Here is a 25,405-nt window from a genome sequence, read left to right as displayed (position 1 = left end):
CGAAGAACTTCCCAGGTTTTTGTTTTTTTGTTTTGTTTTGTTTTGTTTTTGTCTTTTTGCTATGTCTTTGGGCTGCTCCCACGGCATATGGAGGTTGCCAGGCTAGGGGTCGAATCGGAGCTGTAGCCACCAGCCTACGCCAGAGCCACAGCAACACGGGATCCGAGCCGCGTCTGCAACCCTACACCACAGCTCAGGGCAACGCCGGATCGTTGACCCACTGAGCAAGGGCAGGGACCGAACCCGCAACCTCATGGTTCCTAGTCGGATTCGTTAACCACTGCGCCACGATGGGAACTCCTCCCCCAGGTTTTTTTAGTTCCCTTAAAGGTTGGTTTTTTCATTAAGCAAAAGCTCAAGCATGAGTGGTTATCTCCCTTAGAGAATTCTTCAGGAGATTCTTTATACCGAGAGAAAGTGGAAGCTCCCAGGCCTTTTTGAGCTTTTTTTTAGGTCCTCACATCCTTTAGTAGGTTGATGGCCACACAAGGCTTCAGGGTCACAAATCTTTTCCAGCACTAGCTCCTATCTCTCATGCCTGCTTGTCTCCTTAACTGTCTCCATGTTTCCGATGTTCTAGCCACCCAGGATCACTGCCTCTTTTAGAACACATTACGCCACTGACTCTTCCCTGTCCCTTTTTTAAGGCATGGGCATTGTGATTTTCATCTTCACACACCCAATTTCTTCACATAATTTGTTCCTGATATAGATGATGCAACTGGTACTTATTGTTTACAAATGGGAAAATGGTGATTGCTTTTTCCCCCAAGTGCTATTTGAAAAAATAAGTGAAAAACTATAGTATAAGTATGTAAATAAGATAGAGAAATGAAAACAGCACTTTTAAGATACACTGTTATTTATAAAATAGAATAAATGAATCTGATGTTTATGAAAGTAAGGAACTCACAGAGGTTTGTGATACTAGAAAAGTGAAGAATTCGTGCCATGAACTTAGTCATGAACTCTGTGTTAGTACTTCACTACTGCCTTTAACAGCTGTAAAATTCCTGATGCCAGTCTTGCCTTTCTTTAGAATATTGAGGCATTGTTTACTACTCAAAAATGCCTAAGATCTTACCACTCTTCCAAAAGGCTGCTTATTATCTTTCCTTTTCCTGAGTGGAAAAGGGAAGTGTGGCATGAGAGAAGTAGTCCTGGATAGACAGGGCAGGGGTGGAAGTTGGATTCTTTTACCAAACCAGCAATCACTTCATGCGAGCTCATTTTCCTTAGTGCCAAAGGAATTTCCTCATGTGAACAAAAGCTAGAGTATATGATCTCCAAGGTCACTTCTACCTCAAATTCTATGATTGTACGCCAAGAAGAAATACTTAGATTGGGAATTTTTACCCTTCTCCCTTAAGGAGGATTGACTTGCAAATGCATGCGCCCAACGTGTCGCCTTTATTTCCGTCTTATTTGTACTCATTCCTAATTTTCCCCCAGAGAAGAAGGAAATGATTTGAGTTTCATGTACCTTTGATCAGTATTATTTCTTGCTTTATATTTCTGATGAAAGGATTTGTCATCAGTCAAGTAAAAGGAAATTTAGAGATTTATTTCTGGATTCATTTTCAATACTGTTTTTGTTCCTAATTAGGGTGGACCAAGAAGAATAAGTCATATCTATTGAAACTCATATTTTACTGATAAAACAAGTTATATTTCCATTGTGTTATGTTTTTACTTATGGTAATGGTCAAGCAGTGGTTAAAGATGCCTAATTAGGGTAGTTCAGACTTAATGATATATTCACCTCAGTTACAGATCATTGACTAAAACAGGAACATACCACTTGGCACACTCATCCATTTATTTAGAGAAAAATAAATAAATTAGTTAACTTTAACAGCAGGTACATCAGCTGTTATAAGAAAAGGATAAATATTTCTGAGTACAGGTACTTAGCTATTAACACAACTATACTGCTGTTTCTCTACAATTCTTTATCTTACGGGCCGTGTCAGTCCATTTTCATAGTTATTGGTTCCATATGTTTTAGCTTATGTTTAGCTGCTATTTAGAATGCATTTTATTAATGACTTCTTAATTTATAGTTTCTGCTCAGTCAGTGGAAAGAAATACTTCCTCCCTTTTCGTTTCTCCCAAACTAAAGCATCTCTCTTGTGTCTTACATCCCCCTCTCATCTCATCACTGAGGCTGGCTTTGGCTGCCCTTTGCAGAGGATGCCTGTGTGCTGGTGTGAGTGCTACCTCTAACCAACCCTATCCAAGTGCAGCCTTCTGCTATTGTTACCTAGTTCTTCACAGAATTCAGATCTTCTACCATAAGAAATATTTTTAAACAAGTCTGGAAAACAAAGGACAAGTCAAACACAGTTAAGGATGTTCCTTCATAGCTATTGTTCATAATAAGATAATTAGAGGAAATTAGAGAATCTGCCTCCAATAGGAACAAACCTCAAATCATCAATAACCCTTTAGAAATTAGAAAACTAAAAAAATCTTGTGGCAAAAATGTGTTTGCATTTTCTAAAAGTCATTATGCATTCCTGTGAGTCTCTTTGCTAATAATGTTTTTCGTTATCAACAATAAGATAAAGTGGAATATAATTTAGGAAGTCTAAATTGTGTTTAGCATTCATGAAATATGTTTCTACACTAAACTGTATTGACACAGGAAATGAAGCAAAAGAAATCTTTGACAAAGAAAATTGAGCTTCTGAGAATCTATTTCCCCCCCTCCGCCCCCTGAGGTGAGCCATTTAGTCTTATCAACCTTATTAAGTACCAACATACAAACACATGTATATCGGTTAGGCTCAAGTCCCTCCCAACAAATCCAATAAGCATTTTTTGTCATTCAATTTAACTTGATTTTTCAGCAGCAATTAACATCATTGACCAAACTCACTTTCTCGATATAAATTTTTTCTTTAGCTTCCATGAAGATGTATGTTTCTGGTTTTCTTCCTATATCCTTTTCCTTCTCAATAAGTTTTGCAATGTCTTCTTTATAGATTGAGAAAGTGAAGTTTCACATCTATCCAGTATTGATTCTTAGACACCCTTCTTTTTTTGATAGATATTTTCTCTCCAAGTTACCTCATTGACTTACGGGATATACTCCAAATGTGGATTTCCTTTACGCCCGTCTTTCACTGTTCTCTGACTCATGAAATGCATCATCATCAATCTAGTTTGAAAGCCAGAAACATGAGGTACCACCTCACACTAGTCAGAATGGCCATCATTAAAATGTCCATAGGAGTTCCCGTGGTGGCGGAGTGGTTAACGAATCCGACTAGGAACCATGAGGTTGCGGGTTCGATCCCTGCCTTTGCTCAGTGGGTTAACCATCCGGCGTTGCCATGAGCTGTGGTGTAGGTTGCAGACGCGGCTCGGATCCCGCGTTGCTGTGGCTCTGGCGTAGGCCGGTGGCTACAGCTCCGACTCGACCCCTAGTCTGGGAACCTCCATATGCCGCGGGAGTGGCCCAAGAAATAGCAAAAAGACCAAAAAATAAATAAATAAATAAAATGTCTATAGGTAACAAATGCTGGAGAGGGTGTGGAGAAAAGGAAACCTTCCTACACTGTTAGTGGGAATGAAGGTCAATGCAACCACTATGGAAAAGAGTATGGATGTGCCTCAGGAAACTAAAAATCGAATTATCATATGATCCAGCAGTCGTACTGCTGGGCATATACCCAGACAAAACAGTGATTCAAAGGGACATATGCACCCCAGTATTCATTGCAGCACTATTTGCAATAGCCAAGATGTGAAAACAACCTAAATGTCCATTAGCAGATGAATAGATTAAGAAGATGTAGTATATGTACATGATGAAATACTAAGTAGCCATAAAAAATAACAAAATAATGTCATTCACAGCAACATGGAAGCAACTAGAGATTTTCATACTGTGTGACCTAAGTCAGAAAGAGAAAGACAAACATATATCACATTTTTGTGGAATCTAAAATATGGTACAAATGAACCTATTTACACAGCAGAAACAGACTCACAGACATAGAGAACAGACGTGTGGTTGCTAAGGAGGAGAGAGGAGAGACAGAAACTACTACATAGACAATGAAGTCCTAATGTGTAGCACAGGGAACAATATCCAACCTCCTGGAATAGACCATGATGGAAAATAATATTAAAAAAGAAGAATGTATATATGTGTATAACTAAGTCCTTTGTTGTACAGTAGAAATTAGCATAACATTGTAAACCAAATACTTTAATAAAGCCAGAAATGAGTCTTCGTATACTTTGTACTCCTTTGACAAATAAATACAATCCATTACTAAGCCTATCAGTTTAACTTAATAAATACTGTTCACTTCTCTCCACATCTCTCCAATTCTAACACTTTAGTCCATTGCTTTTTCCCTGGCCTCTGCCACTAGGCTACCCTCCTAACTGGTCCCCTACTGTAGATCCTTTACACACCCTACTTATCTCAAGCCCCTGGTCTGTGAAGTTATTTTAAAAATAAAGACTTCAGCATATAGTTTTACTGCTGAAACACTTTAATATAGAGTTCAGTTGTTGTATGGATTAAAAAAATCTTAAACATGGACAAGATGACCTTGAAGTCACTGTCCCTGCTTTCTCTTCAACTTAATCTTAATCTTCTCTTACTTCTGTATTCCAGAAACACTGGTCTGTTTTAGGTCCTGAGCTTTAGTTCATAATTTCCTGCTACCAGTCCTTCCTATATGCTCCTGTCTCTAACTGAGACCCTCTTCTCATTCCTCTTACATAACACTGTTTTCATCTAGTTAATTCTAACTCATTCTCCATATTTTATTTTTTTACTTATTTTTCATTTTTGGCTGCCCTGCAGCATATGGAATTTCTGGACCAGGAATCAGATCCGAGACCCAGCTGTGGTCTATGCCACAGCTGCGGCAATGGCAGATCCTTAACCCACTGTGCCAGGCCAGGGGTCAAACATGCATCCAAGCACTCCAGAGAAGCCTCTGATCCCATTGCACCACAGCAAGAACTCCCATCCTCCAAATTTTAATTACAGCATCTCTTCAGTGGAGCCTTCCCTGACCCATACATCTCCCTGTGTATCTCTTTGTAATACTAATCACATTCTCATTTGACATCTCTATACATGGTATTTCTCAAAGTACCTCTCATTATCTTCCTTGCCTTAGACTCCAAGGTCAGTGGGACAGAAATGCTATCTTTTTGGATCCCTCTTCCATCTCCAGAACCACACTTAGTTGCTCAATCCATATTTTGTTGGGTGAAAGAATTTTATACATTAAATTTCTCACCCAGCCTCAAAAGATCCATCCACCAGAGTCCCTTGTTCCAACAGCCACTGGCTTCCCAATGGCATAGGCACAGCCCTTTTTGAGAGAGTTATTGGCTGAAGCAGTGCTGCTTTTGGCTGAAGCAATGCTGCTTTTGACTAAAGCAGCAGGTAAAGAAGTAAAGGACAACAAAGGAAAAAAAAAATCAAATGAATATAAAACAATGAGATTAATTTTACTGCCTATCCTGGAAACTAGCAATAAAACAACCCAAAAGAATAATTTCCAAAATTTTCAGAAAATCATGGCATCATTTAGAGAAGGTTTTTTTGGAAAGACATTTCCTTGAATATGCTAGTGCAGTATTTGTTTTAAAACTCACTTATTACCTATTTAACAGTAAATTGTTACAAAATGATTTCTAAAGAGAGGTAAGGGTGAGAAAAGACATGGTTCTTGTCTTTCTCACCTGCCATAGAAAAACGGTTTTTTGTTTCTTCGTTCATTTCATTGTACGTGCCATTAAATATCTCCATTAATGGGTCTGTTCACATTCAGTCAAATTAAAGTTTTGAGACTTTTTGACATTATGTGAGGGGAGTGTCAAGTTGAAAAATTCAGCACAGTCAATCTTCAATCAGTGGTTTGGAAGAGTGTTTTTCTTTTTTTACACTTGCCTTTACATGATTACAATGTTTATGCATTCTGTATGATTGATGGAGATGACAGAAACTTCTCGTGGTTCCCCAGTATTTCGTTTTCCTTTCTTACATGGTAATATAACATTTATCCAGGCATGGGACCACCCAGGTCGTTGTTGCACTTCCTGATCCCTGCAGCTAGATGAAGCCATATAACTAACTGATGGCCAGTGGCATGTCAGTTGAAGTGATTTACACAGATTTCTGACCATTTCTTAAAGAAGGATATGATCATGCTCTACCCCTCTCTGACTTTTTCATTTGGCTGCAAGGCCAACAAAGGAATGATGGGTGAACCATCTAGAACCCTTAAAACCATATATAGTAGTGCAACACAATATAGCCTGGATCCCTGAATCGGTAAGCCAGAGCACCAACCCTGGACTGCCTAATCCTAGACTTTTATGATAAAGAGAAATGGGTTTCTTTTCTTTTCTTTTCTTTTCTTTTTTCTTTTCTTTTCAAAGCCACTGGCATTTTGGTTCTCTGTATTGCAATATAAAACTTACATTCTAGTTAATTTTAAAGATATGCATTACTTAATTTAAGAATTTAAAAAGAAAAAACAAAATTATTTTTCAGTCAGTACAAATACCAGTTTGGGGAGTCAAATCTCCTCATTAATAGACCTGTGCACTTTCCTAAATCACAGTGATTACACTTTGTGAGTTGTTGTAACTGAGGGTTCACATCATATTATACAGAGAAAAGAGAATTCATGTTTACTAGAGATTTTTCATATTGACTCATTTACACTTCTAAATAATTCTGTCAGGTAAGTGTCGTTAAGGTCCACAGCTGATGAGTCCTCAAGCCAACATGTCAACATAGGTTACTCAGATCTCAAAACCTATTTTATTACTATAATTGCTTTTAAGTTATTTAAAGAGATTCTACAACTATATGAATACCTAATCAATAATAAATATAAGATATTTGAAGGAAATGTTAAATTGCATTGTTTTATATTCTTATATTTATTTTTGCATATGTAATCACGAACGTGTTGAGATTCTGAAAACTGAGCCATTCAAAACTTAGAAAAATTAATTCAACCAAAATAGCAATTACATCTTAGGCCAATTATGTATTTAGATTATTCTTTTACATTAACTGCTTGAATACTCATAAAGTGAAAAAGTAAAGGCTTTTTATAACCCTAAGAAGTATTTGCTCTGCTCTTTGACCTATCATTCTCTTTATAAGCTGTAGGAGAAAGTTTTGTTTAAGATATATTATGTAAACTATGCATCAAATTCTCCTTTAAATGGCTGTTTTGGCTTGGTTTCACAGCACACATTATGAACAATGGAACAAATGAAGTGACTTTTTTTCCTTTTACTAGTGAAACTTAAATAAGCATAACAATTTATTATAGTAAGAAAAACGAGATGTTTTTAGCTCAGTCATTGGCTTGCCTTTTAGATACCTAAAGGTACAGAGGAAAATGCTGCAGCTGTTTAATGGATTTTGTCTCCTTTAGGAACATGTACAACCCTCCTATGGTTATTTCACGGAAATCACTTCTCTTGTCAATCAAGATTCTTTCTCTCTACCAGATTTGAAAGAATTAACTTCATATTCTGTGGCCAGCCTTACAAAGTTTCTTCACCCAACAGCAATACTGAAAAACCCTTTTCCTGCCTACTTCTATTGTAGAAGCTGGGAAAGCCAGATTCTCACATTTTGAACCACCCATGCAGGTAGAGATGCTCAGTTTTAGACAATGAGACTAAGCTCTAGAGAGCTTTTGCTTTTCTGCTTACAAAAAGAAAACTATAGATCTGACTGGCGGTAGCCACCTTCCCATCTTTCCCCTCCCTGTACGCCCACCTCTTCCCTCTTTTGGTTAAACATGAATATGATGTTTTGGGTAAACATGGGTGTGGACACTATAGTGTCCATTTAGAAACCACAGGACCATAATTTATTCTTTATTTTTCTAAATACTGTTTCAGATTTTATTTTTCCCTCCAGGACTAGAATAAAGTATGAAATGCAGTGTGTTTAGAATGTGAAGTTAAAATCCTTATTATACTACTTATGAGCTCTGCAATTTGGGGTTAACTGATTTTTTTTTTTTTTGTATCATGATTACAACATATATAAGAATAGGCATTAAAAAAAACTACCATTCAGGAATGTTATAAACATTAGTGATAAATTATATAAAACCTAGCACATTTGAAGTGCTTAATATGTGGTAGTTGGTATTACTACTTGAAATTCTTTGAGTCTATTTCATTGTATACATTGATCCCGACGCCTACAAGGTACACCCTTTCACATCACTCCATGTGCCTGAAGTTATCTTCAAGCTTCTTACATTACAATACCCTAAAATCCTTTTAAGGACAATCTCTCAGTGCTATTATCATCTGCAAAAAATGTTCACACCTCTCATTCAAGAAAGGTCAATCAAACTTTGAAGGAATGCTACTGTGGGAATGGGTATTCCTCTCAAGGAATTCAGCTTTGTGTAATGAATCTCTTCTTTTTTCTGCTTTGTATTTTTAAAATTTTTATTGGAGTATTATTGATTTGCAATGTTGTGTTAGTTTCAGGTGTACAGCAAAGCGATTCAGCCATACACATATACACATCCACTCTTTTTCAGATTCTCTTCCCATCTAGGTTACTACAGAAACTTGTGCGGAATTCCCTGTGTTATCTATACAGTAGGTCCTTGCTACCTATCTATTCTATATATAGTAGTGTGTATATGTCAGTCCTCAATTCCCAATTTATCCCTTCCCCCCAACTTTTCCCCTTGGGTAACCATAAGTTTGCTTTTGAAGTCCTTAAGTTTGTTTCTGTTTTGTTTGTTTGTTTGTTTGCTTGTTTTGTCTTTTTTGCTATTTCTTTGGCCGCTCCGTGGCATATGGAGGTTCCCAGGCTAGGGGTCGAATCAGAGCTGTAGCCACCAGCCTACACCAGAGCCACAGCACCACAGGATCTGAGCCATGTCTGCGACCTACACCACAGCTCAGAGCAATGCCGGATCCTCAACCCACTGAGTGAGGCCAGGGATCGAACCTGCAACCTCATGTTTCCTAGTCGGATTCGTTAACCACAGAGCCATGACAGGAACTCCTGTTTCTGTTTTGTAAACAGAGGTTTATTCCTCATTTCAGGGTTATTTAGAAGTGTGTTGTTTGCTTTCTAAATATTTTGAGACTTTCCCAAAATTTGTTGACATTTATTTATAATCCAGATATGGTCTGTCATCGTTTCTGTTTCATAGGCACTTGGAGAGAATATATATATTCTGCTTTTGTTGAATAGAATGTTCTAAAAAATTGCTTAGTTTCTTATTGGTAAGATCATTGCATCATGGTGTGTTGAGTTTTTTCTACATTCTTGTTGATTTTCTGTCCACTTGTTATATCAGTTTTTGAAAGAGGTATCTATGTGTTAACTGTAATTATAAATTTGTCTATTTCTCTTATCAGTTCTGTCAGTTTTTACCTGAAAAATTTTGCAGCTTTGGTGCATATGCATTTCGGATTATTATGTCTTAATGGATTGATCCTTTTATCATTATATAATGTCTCTTTCTCTTTTTGGTAATCTTCTTTGTTCCAATGTCTGCTTTATCTAAAATTAATGTAAGCTACTCATACTTTCCTTTGTAATGGTTCCATAATATATTTATTATCTTTTACTTTTATCTGTCCATATTGCTGATTTGAAGTAAGTTTCTTAAAGAGAGCAAATAATTAGATCTTTTTTTTTTTTTCTTTTTAGGGCTATACCTGTGGCATATGGAAGTTTCTGGGGTAGGGGTCAAATCAAAGCTGCAGCTGCTGGCCTATGCCACAGCCACAGAAATGCCAGATCTGAGCGTGTGCGACCTGTAGCACAGCTCATGGCAACGTGAATCCTTAACCCACTGAGTGAGGCCAGGGGTCAAACCTGCATACTCATGGATACTAGTTGGGTTCTTAACCTGCTGAGCCTTGGTGGAAACTCCTTAGATCGTGTTTTTCATCCACCAAAACATGGTGGATGTTTACCAATCTCTGTCTTTTATTGATGTGTTTAGACTATTTACATTTAACATAATCATTAGTATGTTAAGGCTTTCATCTGCCATTTTATTTTTTTGTTTTGTTTTTTGTTTCCTCTCTACTTTTCATTTATTTATTTTTATCATCTTCTTGTATCTTACTTAAACTTTTTAAAAATATTTCTACTTTGATATATCTCTGGTATTTTGAGTGCATCACTTTGTATATCTCTTTTAGTGGTTCTTTATGTTCATAATGGATCACTTGAGTGAAGTATTGAAATCTCACATCTCAGAGATTGGTACAAGATGATGGAGTATAAGGACTTAAACTCATTTTCTCTCATGAAAATACCAAAATTACAACTAACCACTGAACAACCATCAATAAAATAGACTAGAAACTACCAAAAAAGATATCCTACACACAAGAACAAAGAAGCCACATTGAGATGGTAGGAGGGGTGCTTTCATGATACAATCCCATACCTGCCGGGTAGGTGACACACAGACTGGAAAATAACTATATCATAGAGGCTCTCCCACAGGAGTGAGAGTTCTGAACTACACATCAGGTTCCCCAGCCTGGGGGCCTGACATTGGGAGAAGGAGCCCCCAGAGCATTTGGCATTAAAGGCCAATGTGGGTATGTGTGTGCAGGAGCTCCACAGGACTGGGGGAAACAGAGACTCTACTCTTGGAGGACACAGATGGGATTCCATGTGTACTGGATCCCAGGGCAAAGCAGGGACTCCAGGAGAGCCTGGGTCAGACCTACCTGTGGGTCTTGGAGGGAATCCTAGGAAAGCAGGGGGCAACTGTGGCTCCTTGTGGGGGCAGAGCATTACAGACAGAGGTCCTGGGAATATTCATCATCATGAGCTCCCCTGGAGGCTACCATTTTGGAAAAATCTGACAACTACCCATCAGGGCTGAGAAGCCCCAGGGTAACCAACAAACAGAGTGGGAACACAGCCCCACCCATCAGCAAAGAGACTGCCTAAAGTCCTTTTAGGCACACTGCTGCCCCTAATCACACCCAGAGACAAAGCCCCACCCACTGGAGGGACAAGACTTAGCTCCACCTACCAGTTGGTAGGCACTAGTCCCTCCCATCAGAAATCCTGTAATAAGCCCTTGTATCAACTTCCCCCACAAGGGGACAGACACCAGAAGCAAAAGAGGCTATAACCTTCTAGCCCACAAAAGGGAGAACAGACGAAAGCCTATACAAAATGAAAAGGCAGAGAAATATAAGCCAGATGAGGGAACTGGAGAAAACTCCAGAAAAACAACTAAATGAAATGGACATTAGCAGCCTCCAAGAAAAAGACTTTAGAAAAATGATAGTAAAGATAATCCTGGGGGAAAAAACTGGACGCAAGGATTGATAAATTAGAAGAAAAACTGAACAAAAAAATAGAAGATTTAAAGAGAGACTGGGTTTGGAGTTCCCATCGTGGCGCAGTGGTTAACGAATCTGACTAGGAACCATGAGGTTGCGGGTTCGATCCCTGGCCTTGCTCAGTGGGTTAACAATCTGGCGTTGCCGTGAGCTGTGGTGTAGGTTGCAGAAAAGGCTTGGATCCTGCGTTGCTGTGGCTCTGGCGTAGGCCGGTGGCTACAGCTCTGATTTAACCCCTAGCCTGGGAACCTCCATATGCCGCGAGAAAATGGCAAAAAAAGACCAAAAAAAAAAAAAAAAGAAAAGAAAAGAAAAGAGAGAGACTGGGTTTTAGGGATTGACATATGCACACTGAGATATATGGAACTCTTGGCCAGTGTGGACCTGCTGTATAGCACAGAGAACTCTATCCAATATGCTATTATCTATGTGGGAAAAGAATCTGAGAGAGACTGGATATGTGTATGTGTATGTCTGGGTCGCTTTGTTGTATGACAGAAATTATCACAGCCTTGTAAATTAACTATACTCCAATAAAACTTAAAAATTTTTCCTTTCCTCTACTCATCCCCCCATTTATATAAATTGCCTTAGATATTCCATCTACATACATTTAGAATCACATTAGAAGGTACTGTAACTTTTGCTTTAGCCATCAAACGTAACTTAGAAAACTCAAGAGAAGGAAAGCCTATTGTATTTACCTGCATTTTTTACCTTACTGTGTTCTTTTTTCCTTATCCCAGTTCCATTATTCTTTCTTTTGTCATACCCTTACTGTTTAAGGAGCTTGTTTATTCATTCTTTTATTTATTTATTTGTTTGTTTGTTTTTTAGGGCAGCACATGCAGCAGAGTCATATGGAAGTTCCCAGGCCGGGGGTTGAATCAGAGCTGCAAGGCTACACTACAGCCACAGCAATGCAGAATCCAAGCCATGTCTGCGACCTACCCTACAACACAGTTCACAGTAATGCCAGATACTCAACCCACTAAGCGAGGCCAGGGATGGGACTCGAATCCTCATGAGTTCGAGTTGGGTTCGTTAACCACTGACCCACAGGCTGAACTTCCTCATTCTTTTAGGGTGCATCTGGGGGTGACAAATTTCCTGTTTTCCTTCATCTGAGAATGGTACCTTTGGTTATGACTGTGTTTCTAATTATTTTTTAAGGTTTCATTTTTCTCCTACTTATTTCAAACATTTTTGTCTTTAATTTACAGAAGCATAATTATAATGTCTCTTGGCATGGAATTCATTGGGTTTATTAACCTGTTTGTGGTTTGCTCAGTTTCTTGAATCCATAGGTTTGCCTTTTGCTCAGTTCAGGATTTTTCATTCATTATTTCTCTGTATTTTTTCATCCATATCCACTTTCCCCTCTCCTCTGGGACTCTAATTACATGAATGTTAAATCTTTTGTTATAATTTCACAGGCACCTCACATTCCATTTATATTTTTAGTCTATTTTCTCTCTGTTGTATGAATTGAGCATTTTTTTATTGTTCTATTTTTAAGGTAACTGATTCTTTCCTCTGTCCTTTCCATTCTGCTGTTGAGCCCATGCACTGAGGTTCTATTTTGATTATTGTATTTTTCAGTTCAAAAATTTCTAATTGGTTGTTTTTTATACCTTCATTTTCCTTTCTGAAGCTTTTACTTTTTATTTATTTCAAGAATATTGTAGTTGCTGATTGAAGCATTTTTCTTATGGCTGTTTAAAAGTCTGATTAATTATAAAATTTTTCTCATCTGGTGTTGGCGTTTATTGATTGACTTTTTTCATTCAGGGAAGAGATCTTTCTGGTTCTTGGTATAGTAAATGATTTTATATTAAAATCTCAATATACTAGTTGTATTTAAAGAGAAGAAAAGGAGGAAGTATAACTACTCCATCTCCGGGAAATAGAAGTTCATAATTACAAATCTTTTAAAATAGATATTTTATGTATTTTTTTCTCTTTTAGGAAGAAATACTCTTTATAGTAGTTTTTTATCATAAATAAGTATATATGTATATAACATCTTCATATTTAATTAAAATTGTGGTCTATAAATATATATGCAAATTACTTTTTCAAGTAACATTCATCAATTCCACAGTCCATCCAGGGCGCTAAAAAAATTCTCTTGGAAAAAGTCATATATTTACTTCATTATTTTGTAATTAGACTTATGTGTATTTGATACCTTAGTTTTTTCTGCTTTCTTTTCCAATATTCTTGATTGATATAGATCTTCACGTACATGCATATGTATATATGGTTATATTATTTGTATATATTTGATTTTTCCTAAAATCAAACACTATTATCAGTATAATTTTATTATTTTATCCTGCTCTTATTTTTATAACAAGTTGCTCATTAATAACTAACATCTGAAATTGGTTGTAAATTTTTCTGAACAAATATTAAACTACTCCATTTTAATCTTTCTACCAGTTGCACCAAGTATTCTTAGGATTGCACACTTTATTTAAAGGAGAGGAAAATCAATGGCATTTTTGAATTTCAATGCTAATCTTTAGAAATGATGCTTGTTTTTATTCTTGAAATTTAAAAAGAAGCATAAAACTCAAATCGGATTTTTCTAGTTAGGATATCCTTGGGAGAGAAATTCTTTGGGGATAATTTTTAGTACCCATTTCTGTGATTTTTCACATCTTTGTTTTGTGTTCTATACCATTTATTTATATGTGAGAATAATACTAGTAACATGCTTATGAAATTGAAAACAGAAGTGATTCAACTAGTAATCATAAGCTAGAATATTTAAAGGTATCTTCATTCTTTCTTAATGAAATGAGTTCTTTTCTACATAGTGTAGTTTCTGTTCTAACCCTAAAAACACTGTTAATTCATTTTAAAAATTCAATGATATGAAATGTAGCATTTCTCATATTAAAGCATCATAGTACCTCTTTATGAGAAATTTTACTTCTCAGATTCTTCCTGGGAATTCATGCTGTTTTTGAATTCTCTATGTCTCAGAATTTCAGAACTGAAGAAATCCCAGAAGTCATCTTATGCCTAATTTATACACAAGTGTATTACCTCTATGACAAACTAATCTCTAGTCATTAAATCTTATATACTTTGGCAAAGAAATAGTAAGTTCTCTCTTTATGCAAAAATGCCAATGACTAGATAATAGCCTATGCAGAACTCTCTTGACTTTTGATACAAATTTTCAAGAAAATTTACAAACTGATGTTAGGGTTTTGGTAATTTTTTAATTTCTTTGTCAAGGCCTATAGCTAAAACATATTCTTTTCGAGCTTTAGCATAAAGAATATGCAAATATATTGTCAGTAATGTTTTTCCCTGTTCCTATCAAAGACTTCCTGAAGAGACTGAGTGATAATTACTCATATAAAGTTTCACAACTTTATAGAATAGGTCCCACTCAATATCAGTATTCAAGCATATAAACAGTCATAGTTATGCTGATATTTAAATAAGCTTAATTTAATCTCCATAATAAACATATCCATGTTAGGTATTTTAAACCTTAAACAACTCCTTATTGCTTACAGGATGAATTAAAAACTTTTGGTCAGATGTGCAAGGTCCCCTCTCTTCTCTCTCATTCTTCTGCAGTCTGTGGAAACTCCTGAAGTCCTTAACCAGGCCATGACATCTCCCTGACTATGTGCAACTTGTGACTTTAGTCCAGAGCTCCTGTGTGCATAGCAGTCTCAACTTAGGTCATCTTCTCATGAAGCCTTTCCTAGCCATTTCTTCTGTGGAATTGAGTCACCTCCTGTTTTGCCTGCACTGTGTCTGACCCATAGAGACTTTGTATGAAGTACCTAGAACTCAATTTGTTGCCCATATACAATCGCATGAACTTGAATTTCTTTCTTTTTTTTTTTTTTCCTTTTTTCTAACACCTGTGGCACACCAAGTTCCCAGGACAGGGATTGAACCCATGCTACAATGGAGACCTGAGCCACTGGAGTGACAATGCCAGATCCTTACCTGCTGTCCTACAAGGGAATTCCAACCCTTAATTTCTTGTTCTTGATGACAAAACTTGTCACATCTCTCCCTCTTTTTCTTTTCTTTCTCTCTTTCTTTCCCTTCCTTCCTTCCTTCCTTCCTCCCTCCCTTTCTTTCTTTCTTTCTTTCTTTCTTTCTTTCTTTCTTTCTTTCTTTCTTTCTTTCTTTCTTTCTTTCTTTCTTTCTTTCTCTTTCTATGATCCAGAGCTGAGCACTTCACATAGTTCATGGCATTAAGTCAATTAATGTTGGGTTTTGCTTTGCATTCCATAACTATAAGTTGAGAAAAGGACTTTCATCCTTTCTCTGTACTTTTTTTTTTAACTCAATGGATTTTAATATATTTATAGTTATATAGCTTTCTCTGTACTTCTAAGTAGGACTTTTAGAAAATCCAGAAAGGCTTGAATCACTTTATTACTTCAGGCACCCAGATTATTGAAAAGTGAAAAAATAGAGTAATATTTTTTTCAATCGGGTAATTTAATTTCTGTGACTGAGTATTGGCAACATGTCTAATTTTATTTAGAAATCATTTCAAAAGTCTTGATTAGATACTTTTGTTTCGCAAACCTCTCTCTCGACACCATGGCTTTGTTGACTGGCCCACTTCCTCAGCTATAATCACCTATGCCTCAAGTCAATTTGGTCCCAGCCATGGCTTCACAAAACACAGTTTAAAAGAATGATGGCCTTTGCAATAGTTTGTCATTGTAGTAGAACACGTGGGTTCTGCATGGCTCATTCCAAAATACTCAGATTAGGAAAATAAAGTTGATCTATGGTAACTCTATATCTGAAGGGGAAAAAAAGTAGGCCAAGATGAACATTCTCCCTTGCTTTGACACAGAAATGAAATATTCTATTTTAAGATTATTCCATTTCTAACTCTTCAGTTGAAGAATCAAACTCATAGTTTTATTTCATTTATTAAAATGTTTTCACATATATTTTAACAGAATTTTTTATTAAAAAAAACTTCAGTTTTATCATTGACCTACTGCAAGCTTTTCTAAAATTACTGAGTATATAAGTGAATTAACTCATCCAAAAGCAAAAACTTATTCTTGTATTCATATTTCTATTATTCTAATAACTAGCTTTAGGCAAGTGCCTAATGTGTTATATTATTCTTTTTAAAAAGGTATAAGTATTATTAAAGATTACCCAGTATTTACTACAGTCAATAATTTTTATTTATTGCACTGAGTTCCTATGTAAATAATTGAACTAAGAAAAAAATTTCCCTTTTATTTGAAAACAGAATGACATTGATGGACTTGATGATATTCTCACATCCACATTCAAACATGAGATACCACATTATGAATTCCGACCATTCCAAACTGAAATCCACCCTCAAAAGGAATGTGAGTATTTTCCAACTACATCAATTATTCTCTATGTCACATTTCACTATATGTAACTATTTAATAAATATTATAGCAGAGAATATTGCATTGCTGATGGAATATTTTAGACAATTCCCATCCCTAGTGAGAGATGATTTTTGTTTTGTTTTGTTTTGTTTTTGTTTTGTCTTTTTGCTTTTTCTAAGGCCGCTTTCCGCCGCATATGGAGGTTCCCAGGCTAGGGGCGTAATCGGAGCTGTAGCTGCCAACCTACGCCAGAGCCACAGTAACGCAGGATCCGAGCCATGTCTACAAGCTACACCACAGCAATGCTGGATCCTTAACCCACTGAGCAAGTCCAGGGATCGAACCCTCAACCTCATGGTTCCTAGTCAGATTCGTTAACCACGATGGGAACTCCAAGAGATGATTTTTATTCTAAGGAAATGTTTGGATGATGTATGATGAAAATTTTTCATCATAGCATTATGTATAATTACCAAGAATGGAAATAACTTAATCCTCCAAAGGTAGGTAAATGATCAAATAAATTTTGGTATATCTGTTAATGCAACCATCATAAACAAATTTTATTAAAAATTGATTTGATGGCTGGAGTGAGGCTTTGATATATACTTAATTGAATAAAAGCAGGGTATATAGCAATAGGTAGTGTGATCCTCTATTTAAAACAATACATATGTTTAAGAGCGTTATGTTTGTCTATTTATTTATTTTGGCCATGCCCACAGCATGTGGAAGTTCCTGGGCCAGGGATTGAACCTGAGCCACAGCAGCAATCCAAGCTGTTACAGTTATAATGCCAGATTCTTAAGCCATTGCACCACCAGAGAACTCCTAAGAGTATGTATGTGTGAGTGTTTGTATGTGTGTGTATAAATTGATAGTCTGGACAGATAGCACCTGTTATGACTGTTATCTTTGTGTTGTGCAATTTCAGGGATTACATTTTTTCATTTACTTAATCTGTGTTTACTACAACAACCACATATTATCTGCATCATATTATTTGTATTTTATATATGTAGTATATGTAAAGCAATATAGGAGGTACTACAAGAAAAATTATACCTCTGAATGTTATCATGAGCTCAGTAGCATATTTTCTATATTGTTTGTTCTTACATAGTTGGTTGATACACTTTTTATAATCCAATTATATGACCAATTATATAATCCAATTATATGACCTTATATGATCAATATGTACCAAACAATGTGATCAAGGTATAATGGTGAGTAAAACAGGCATGAAGGTAAAGAATATGAGAGGTCTTCTACAGGCATAATGTAGGACTAAGGAGCAGAGGTTTTTGTCTGTAGAGTTTTCTGCTTTTTGAAGCAGTTTTATCATCAGGCTGGCAGGCCTGAGGGAAGTGGGAAGAAAAGAATAAGACCCTTAAGACACTATCGGTTTTGATTCACCTAGATGTATGAGTATCTGCATTATGTACAGTGAGGTTAATTACAGGTAAAGGTCAGTGATAGGCTAGTTTCGAATAAGTAATCTTGTAAGAATAGTGAAAATTTATTTTTATTTCCCATACACATTTTAACAATAAACAATTCATTTATAAAAGTTAGACATTAGATTGGAGATAGAGAAGGAACATGACATGATTCCTCACTTAAGACACTCATCATTTAACTGGGGAACCAAGATAATATACATAGTAATAGAAAGAAACAATATGCTGAGGTTCGTGGAATTGATTATATTGGTAAAAGAATTTTTGAGAAAAGCTATATTATTTTTCAGGACCTGCTTCCTAAAGGAGGTAGGATTTTACCTATTTCTTAAATATATCTCAATGAAAAAAGAGAAAGGAAACCAGAATCCTAAGGAATAGAAAGTATATGCAAAGGTATGAAGATGGAATTATGACACAATGTTCACAAATTCCTCAGCACCATATTTGTATAGGTTTGTGGAATGAGAATTGTGGAATTGGAGAAAAAGTGAGAATGACTTTAATTTCTCATTTTATAGGAATTCCAGGTAGGTTTTAAAGTGCTCCTCAGTGTCTTAAGTAGGTTGTAGGATATTAATTTTACAGTTAGAAATGATGGGATATATTTGGTCCTTTATTTTTATAGAAAAAGAATTCTGGTAGGTTAAATCAGAGCCCCTGCCAATGTGGATCTTATTCAGTACGGTTGGGGAACAGTTAAGCTTCTACTTTTTAAACAAGGTTCTGGGTAAAGCTGATGCTGCTGGTCCTCAGACCTTTCACTGAGTATCAAGGCTGTAGAGCAGTGGTTCTCAAAGGTGCACATATCTTCTACTGTGTAACTTTGTAGTTAAAAATCTGAATTGTTATCTTAAATGCAACTCTTTCCTTCAGAGCCTGTACAGTCAATCATCAAGCCCTATTGAGTTTTATTTTGAAATATGACATCTCTCTCCTTTCTTACCCATTTTCACTACCATGACTCTAGTTCAGACCATAAGTTATTTCTCCTTCTTCCTAAGAAAGCCTCCAAGCATGTTTCTCTAACATGTTTCACCTTTCTTTCCAACCATCCTACACTTAGTTGCTTTCCTAATCATTCTCATATTCCACTTATATTCTGGTCCAAAGGCATCTTAAGATCTACCCAGGTCATTTATTGCACAAAAAAATTCCCAGAATTTTTTTCCTGCCTTATTTTACTTTTACTATCAAAATTGTTTAATATTTTTAAAGAATAAATCAGGTTCCCAAGACTATAAGAAGTCCTCCAAAATGCCAAATACTCCTTACTAATGAAATCAAGCATCTTTGCCAGATATGTTGATTCACTCCTTGGTAGTACACATTTCTTGGATTTCCATGTATGAGATCCATACAAAGGACAGTGGGTTGCTTTCTATGTGTAAGGTATGGCCTCCTGGTGGATAACCAACCATCTGATCCCAACCCAGCCCTTCTGGCTTCCAGGTTTCCTGGGTATTTCTAGGCTCTTTTCTGGCTTCTTTCTAGGTTCTTCGTTCCTTTGCTGTTAAGAATCAGAAGACAAAATGAGTAGTTTTCAAAATCTATTTTTAAATTTACACATGGATATGAATGACATTTCTTGAGATTTCTTGTTTTAACTAAAGGTTAGCCATAGCTTAGCTGGACTGGTTAATCATGGAACAGCCCCACTCATCCTTGTCTAAATGGATTGTGAACAACCTATTAAAATGCTATGAGACTTAATTTTAAGAACTACTAATAAGAAATGCACGTGTTTCTTTGCTTCCACACATTATCTCCAGACATGGACTTCAAGCTTCCAGGCTATTCCTTGTGGCATCATTACCTGCTTCAGGCTTGTTCTGCATGTTGCCTTATTTCTCCCTGACTACTCTTGGCCTAAAGCCCTGGATTAGAAGGTGTTTCACACTGTGTCTTCAAATACTCCTTTTCTGGGACCAGACTGCATGACACCAACCTTCACAGGTTCTGCTGCTCTGCTATTCCTCACCCTGACACGAAGGGCCTAAAATCGCTGCTTCTCACCTCCATTTGTTACCTATCTCATTTCCTTCCCATCTCTTCCTTCTTTCCCATTTCTTGTTTCTCCTCCCCTCATGACTACTGATGCTAATATTATGGCAGATTCTATCTATTGGGATATCCCATGAGTAATGAACTCTTTCTGGATTCAAGGTTACATATGCTCCATGCATTTCTCATGTTTCTTGTCAATTCATCTGTCAGATAATTTACATACCAGAAGATCCATCTCCCAGAACTCTCTATTTATAGTTTTATAAAACTCAAAAATATTAGTCTAGTTACAACAAAATACAGAATTTTCACCTAAATTAAAGAGATGTATAGGCACTTTAAGGAATTTATATTATCTGAGAAGAACAGAGAAAAGATTGACTTTAATCCTAGATGTTTTCTATTGTTTTGCCTGAGCCCGTCAAGTGGGAGAAAAAACAACACAGATTCAAAGTCCTAGGACTGTTCTTTCTACCTCCAGGGTGATGGCCAGCATGGGCTCTAACCACGCCCAGTTTGGATTTAACTGATCTTGGTAGACCCTGAACACAGAAACAGCCAGAGAAAATGCCTTAGAAATCGTGGTTTTAAGCTAATACCTCCTTCCTTCAGCCCCATGCCTTTTCCAGCCTCATCCTGAGAGGCTGTCCACAGGATTGTACTCTGGGCTCCCTAACTGTGTGGAAAAAAGAAAAGAGTCATCATACTTTTGAAAATGCGTAGCCATGTTACCATGGGAAACCAATTCTGAACTCCATTTCCATAAAGGAGCCTCTGCATTGCTTTAAAGTGCAGCTGAATCTCATTATTCACAGCAGTGATGTTCTGTAAACTCACTGAATAAGAGAATACTGAACCATGGCTCCTAGGAGAAATCCAGGGTTAGGTTCCTATGAGCCTCTGGTCACATGTTTTTGGTCAACTGATCAATAATGAACCATATTTCTATTGAAAGACACATTATTTAATATATATTTCAATGTATTAACATTGAACTCACCACCAATGACATTATTATTGATGCCTGAATGAAGCCTAGTGGACACATATCTTCTCTCCATGAAGTGTATGTATCAAGCCTTAACTGTGTTTAGGAGCACCAGATGGCACTTCAGCACTATGCCAGCAGGCCATTTTTATAACAACTAAATCACCAACAAATACAGAAAAATGTGTCTCTACATAGACCCCAAAAAAGGACATTTCTTTACAATATGAGAGCTGAAATAAGGCCAAGTGTCATCTTGCTTGACCTCAGCTGGGAATGTGCACTTTGGTTGATTCACATTTTTCACTACTCTGCCCATATCCACAAATGACTACAAAAGTTCCGTAAAATTTGATTTGGGGGGGCACAAATAAATTTTTATTAGTCAGCAAAGTTGCAAATACGAAATTCATGAATAATGAGGACCAACTGTATTTATTTATATTGAAGAATTTATTCGGCCTATGTCTAATATCTGATTGAATAGATGTTATTATCTTCATTTAATGGTTGAGAAAGTTGAGATGCAGAAAATTCAAATAGATTGTCCAAATTACATTATTTGTAAATGCTAAAATTAGGATTTCGTCCATATGATATGATTCTAAAGCCTTTATGTTTAAGCAATAGCTACACAAAATATTGCCTCTCAAAATAAATATTGTTTTAGAATTTTAGGGTTCAAGATAATAAAATTTGTTATCTTGAGCTTTATTTATTAAGATGAAATCAATTCATTTGAATATAATATATATTCATTTGAATATAATCATAGATTAGGGATTTAACCATTTTAACTAAAATATTAGAAAAAAATGAATAATATGAACTTTCTTAAGACAGTTAATAAGGGACATACAGAATGAACACAACTTTTAGTTTTTCTATTTAATATTAAGAGAATATTTTAATAACAAGAATGTAACTGTAACAGTTTATGAGGTGAATACAAAATTGAAGTTAACATGTACTTCCCACTCATATTTTTTGTAATATGAGAGATAGCAAACTGCCTGAAGGGCTTTAAAGGACCATTATTTACTTTGTGTGTTTAATTTACATTATCAAGATTTTAGAAATGCAATAATCTTGGCAGTATATTTGGTTGCTTGAAATTCTAAATGGGATTATATGTCTACCATTTTAACAGGATGGAAGAGTGACACCTCATGTGTTACGTATTTGCTCCTTCTGTCACTGGTAATAGAGTCATAAATGCAGCAATGCTCTGTCTTAGTGATCCACAGAAATACTAACGTTTCATCAGACTCCAAATCCTATGATGATATAAATGAAAATCATTACCTTTCTTCAACCTTCACAGATATCTCTGCGAGAGGTATCTTACGCTTTTAATCGGTATCTGATTAGCATCCAGGGAAATTTACCCTAAAACCATCTGTGGCATGGTCCCCAGCCTGGAAGAATACCCTAAGTCCTCCAGTTCTGACCCCAAATTTATACTTTCATAATTGAAGAAACTGAGGTCCAGGGAAATGAAGGAACTTTCTTAAGCACCATAGATTTAGTGGCTGAGTGGGGATTAGAATGCAGATTTCCTGACTTTTTATCTTCTCTTTGTTGCTGCTTCATTGTTTTATTCTAAAATGGCCTCCTGGTCATCGTAAATTGGGTGAATAAAGATTTACTGTTCCAGATAGTGACTTAAGAGAACAGTGGATTATATGGTCATGCGCTTCCTCATCTTATTTAAGAAATTTTAAAGTTTATATTCTGAGAATATTCCCATTATTCCCGTTTTATTTATAGGCCCATTTTTTTTTTTAATTCTACTGAGCTTGCTTAATCTTTTGAAAGCTTTGGTTTGATAACTTCAATCTTATTATTGGCTATATTTTATATGGATTATCTTGAACTGTTAGAAATGGCTCAGTCCAAACAAATATGTGACTTGATTTCTTTACTATGTGCCAGCTCCTCTATTTATTTTTATTTGCAAAAACTAATGAGATTGGATTTTCTTTGAAAAATTCCCCTTCCAGGCATTTAATTCTGTTTCCCTAAAATTACCATTTGACAGACATTGGCTGTAACAACTGAAAACTGAAATTTATTTTGTCCGGAAAAGAAGTTGAAAGCCAATTGGCCATACATTAGTGTGAGTTACGGCTTCTTCAGTTATACCTTGACAATAAACACAAATACAACAAATTTTGATTAGTTAAATGAAAATTGCCGTGAAATGAAACAGATATATGCTGCAGATTAGCACACTCCAAAAAAAATTTTTAATGTCTTCTTAAGGAATCTATTGTTTTAATCTGAAAGGTAAGATTAACTGTTCACAGGACAGTTTAAGAAAAATAACTAAATGGTCTATAGGATTTGTAGTACTTCTGATTAAGATGTATAGCATCATAAGAGGCTATTTTTGTCCTTGTAACAATAGAGCAAGCAAGATGGTCTTCAAAATGACAATCTCTTTTAAATGCAGCAGCAAATGAATGACAAAGGAAACCTAAAGAAACTAAATTCCAGAAAGGGGCAAGTCCTTCACTAAAAAGGAGAAACTCATGAATTCCTTCATCCTTTGCGGAACAAAAAGATAAGAGCTCACTGTAGATGAAGAGGAAAGAGAAACCAGCTGAGCATTTAGCAAACTCTGAATCACTATACTTTGGCTAGTGTGATGGATAAAAATCCCAAAGAGCCTCATTATGGAGTGGGTGTGTATCACCCACCAACTCTCTTTGGTAGGCTGTCATAAGTGCACAGACCCAGTATACCAATGGCTGAAAGAAGGCAGTAAGATAGAGAAAGATCCTTAAAATCCCTGAAGACCATCTAGTAGCTCCTGAAAAATAGGAGAGGGACAGCGTTGCTGAGACAAATCACATCAAAACTGTTACCATATGGAAAGCATCAGCAGACAGATTCTAAATACAGAGCAGCATAAAAGTGGGAAAACAATACCTCTAAGCTATTAGGATAGTAAGGAATCTTCCTTAATTGAGTGTAGGCAGAAGCCTTACAAAATCTGAGAGAGAGATTCCGATGTGAAAAATTCTAGAGGCAAGACTGGAGAGAAAAAAGAACTGCCCAGTGACCAAAAAGCTGGCAGCTAGTCTGTAGAGCAACACAGATTTCTTGAGTCTCTCTAAAACTCAGATCCCAAGCAGTGCTAAAGAAACTTATGATTCTGCCCTTAAAATATTTGAGAGGGGGGCTACCTAAATCTAAATAAAACTGCAAAAATAACCAAGCTCACTCAGCTACAGATTAATTGAATCAGCTCCTGAGTGTAGTTGTCTGAAGAAAGTTTATGCCTTACTCTGGGGTATTATTTACTTCAGTCCTTTAGCATAATCCTTAGTATGCAATATAAGATTATAGGAAACATGAAGAAAGAATAAACGATGATCCAAAGTCAAGAAAAGAGGTAGTTAATAGAAGCAGACACAGAAATGCTCTAGATGTTGAAATGGTTAGATAGGAATTAAAATAACTATGATAAATATGTTACAGAATCTGATGTAGAAGTTATGCAATGTGCATAAAAAGATGGAAATTTCATCAGGGAAGTGGAAATTATAATAAAAACAAAAGGAAATTCTGGAAATATGCAATATCAGAAAAATTTTTAAGTATTAGATAGACTTCAGTGTAGAAACATCATTAGAAAAGAATCAGTGAACTTGAAAACAGTCAAAGTAAATTATTCAAACTGAAAGAGAAAGGAAAAACCCAGATTTTAAAGCTTTAAAAAAAGAACTTAGCTCACCTACTTATTAATTTGACTCAGTCTTGATCTAAGCTCTGTAGGATAGTATTACATATGTGTTATTGAATTCTCTGGGTAAAGATGTGGGAGAATGAGGCAGAAAAATATTTGAAGGAATAAAGCCTGAGAATGATCCAAAGTTGATGAACAACATTAATGCACAGATTCAATAAGCCCTGCAACGCCCCTAGCAGAATATGTACAAAATACCACACTTATACATACCATAGTTAAATTCCTGAAAATCAGAGCTAGAGAGAAAATCTTAAAAGTAACTGTGGTAGGGGATTGGGGTGGGGATGCATGTGTTAATTGACAGGTGATGATTTTGTGTATTGTATGTTATGGCAGAGAAAGATGACCAAGGGCATGTAAAAATCTGACATTATCTTGCAAATACTTTCCTTTATTAACTTTGGTTTGTTTAATTACAGCAGAAAATTCTTTTATGATG

At 36.1% G+C, this 25,405-nt stretch overlaps 1 protein-coding gene across 7 annotated transcripts in view; it reads left to right on the top strand.

Moving 5' to 3' along the window:
- Positions 1 to 25,405, top strand: part of BANK1 (B cell scaffold protein with ankyrin repeats 1) — a 546,413-nt gene that overhangs the window by 346,257 nt on the left and 174,751 nt on the right. For all 7 annotated transcript variants that reach the window (XR_014813316.1, XR_014813317.1, XR_014813318.1 and 4 more), the window contains one exon: positions 16,637 to 16,742. Coding sequence is in view for 4 of the 7 variants with exons in the window: in XM_084973318.1 (XP_084829444.1) it covers positions 16,637 to 16,742 (106 nt within the window). In the remaining 3 variants the exon portion in view is untranslated. The remainder of the gene's footprint in view (positions 1 to 16,636; positions 16,743 to 25,405) is intronic.

Source organism: Sus scrofa, chromosome 8, assembly GCF_054392235.1.
Source record: "Sus scrofa isolate SSC_HxYL_T2T_F1_AM1 chromosome 8, Sscrofa_HxYL_maternal_Yorkshire_Landrace_v2.0, whole genome shotgun sequence".
Taxonomy (NCBI): Eukaryota; Metazoa; Chordata; class Mammalia; order Artiodactyla; family Suidae; genus Sus; species Sus scrofa.
The sequence above is the reverse complement of the archived record's forward strand: the minus strand, read 5'-3'. Positions and strand labels throughout refer to the sequence as shown.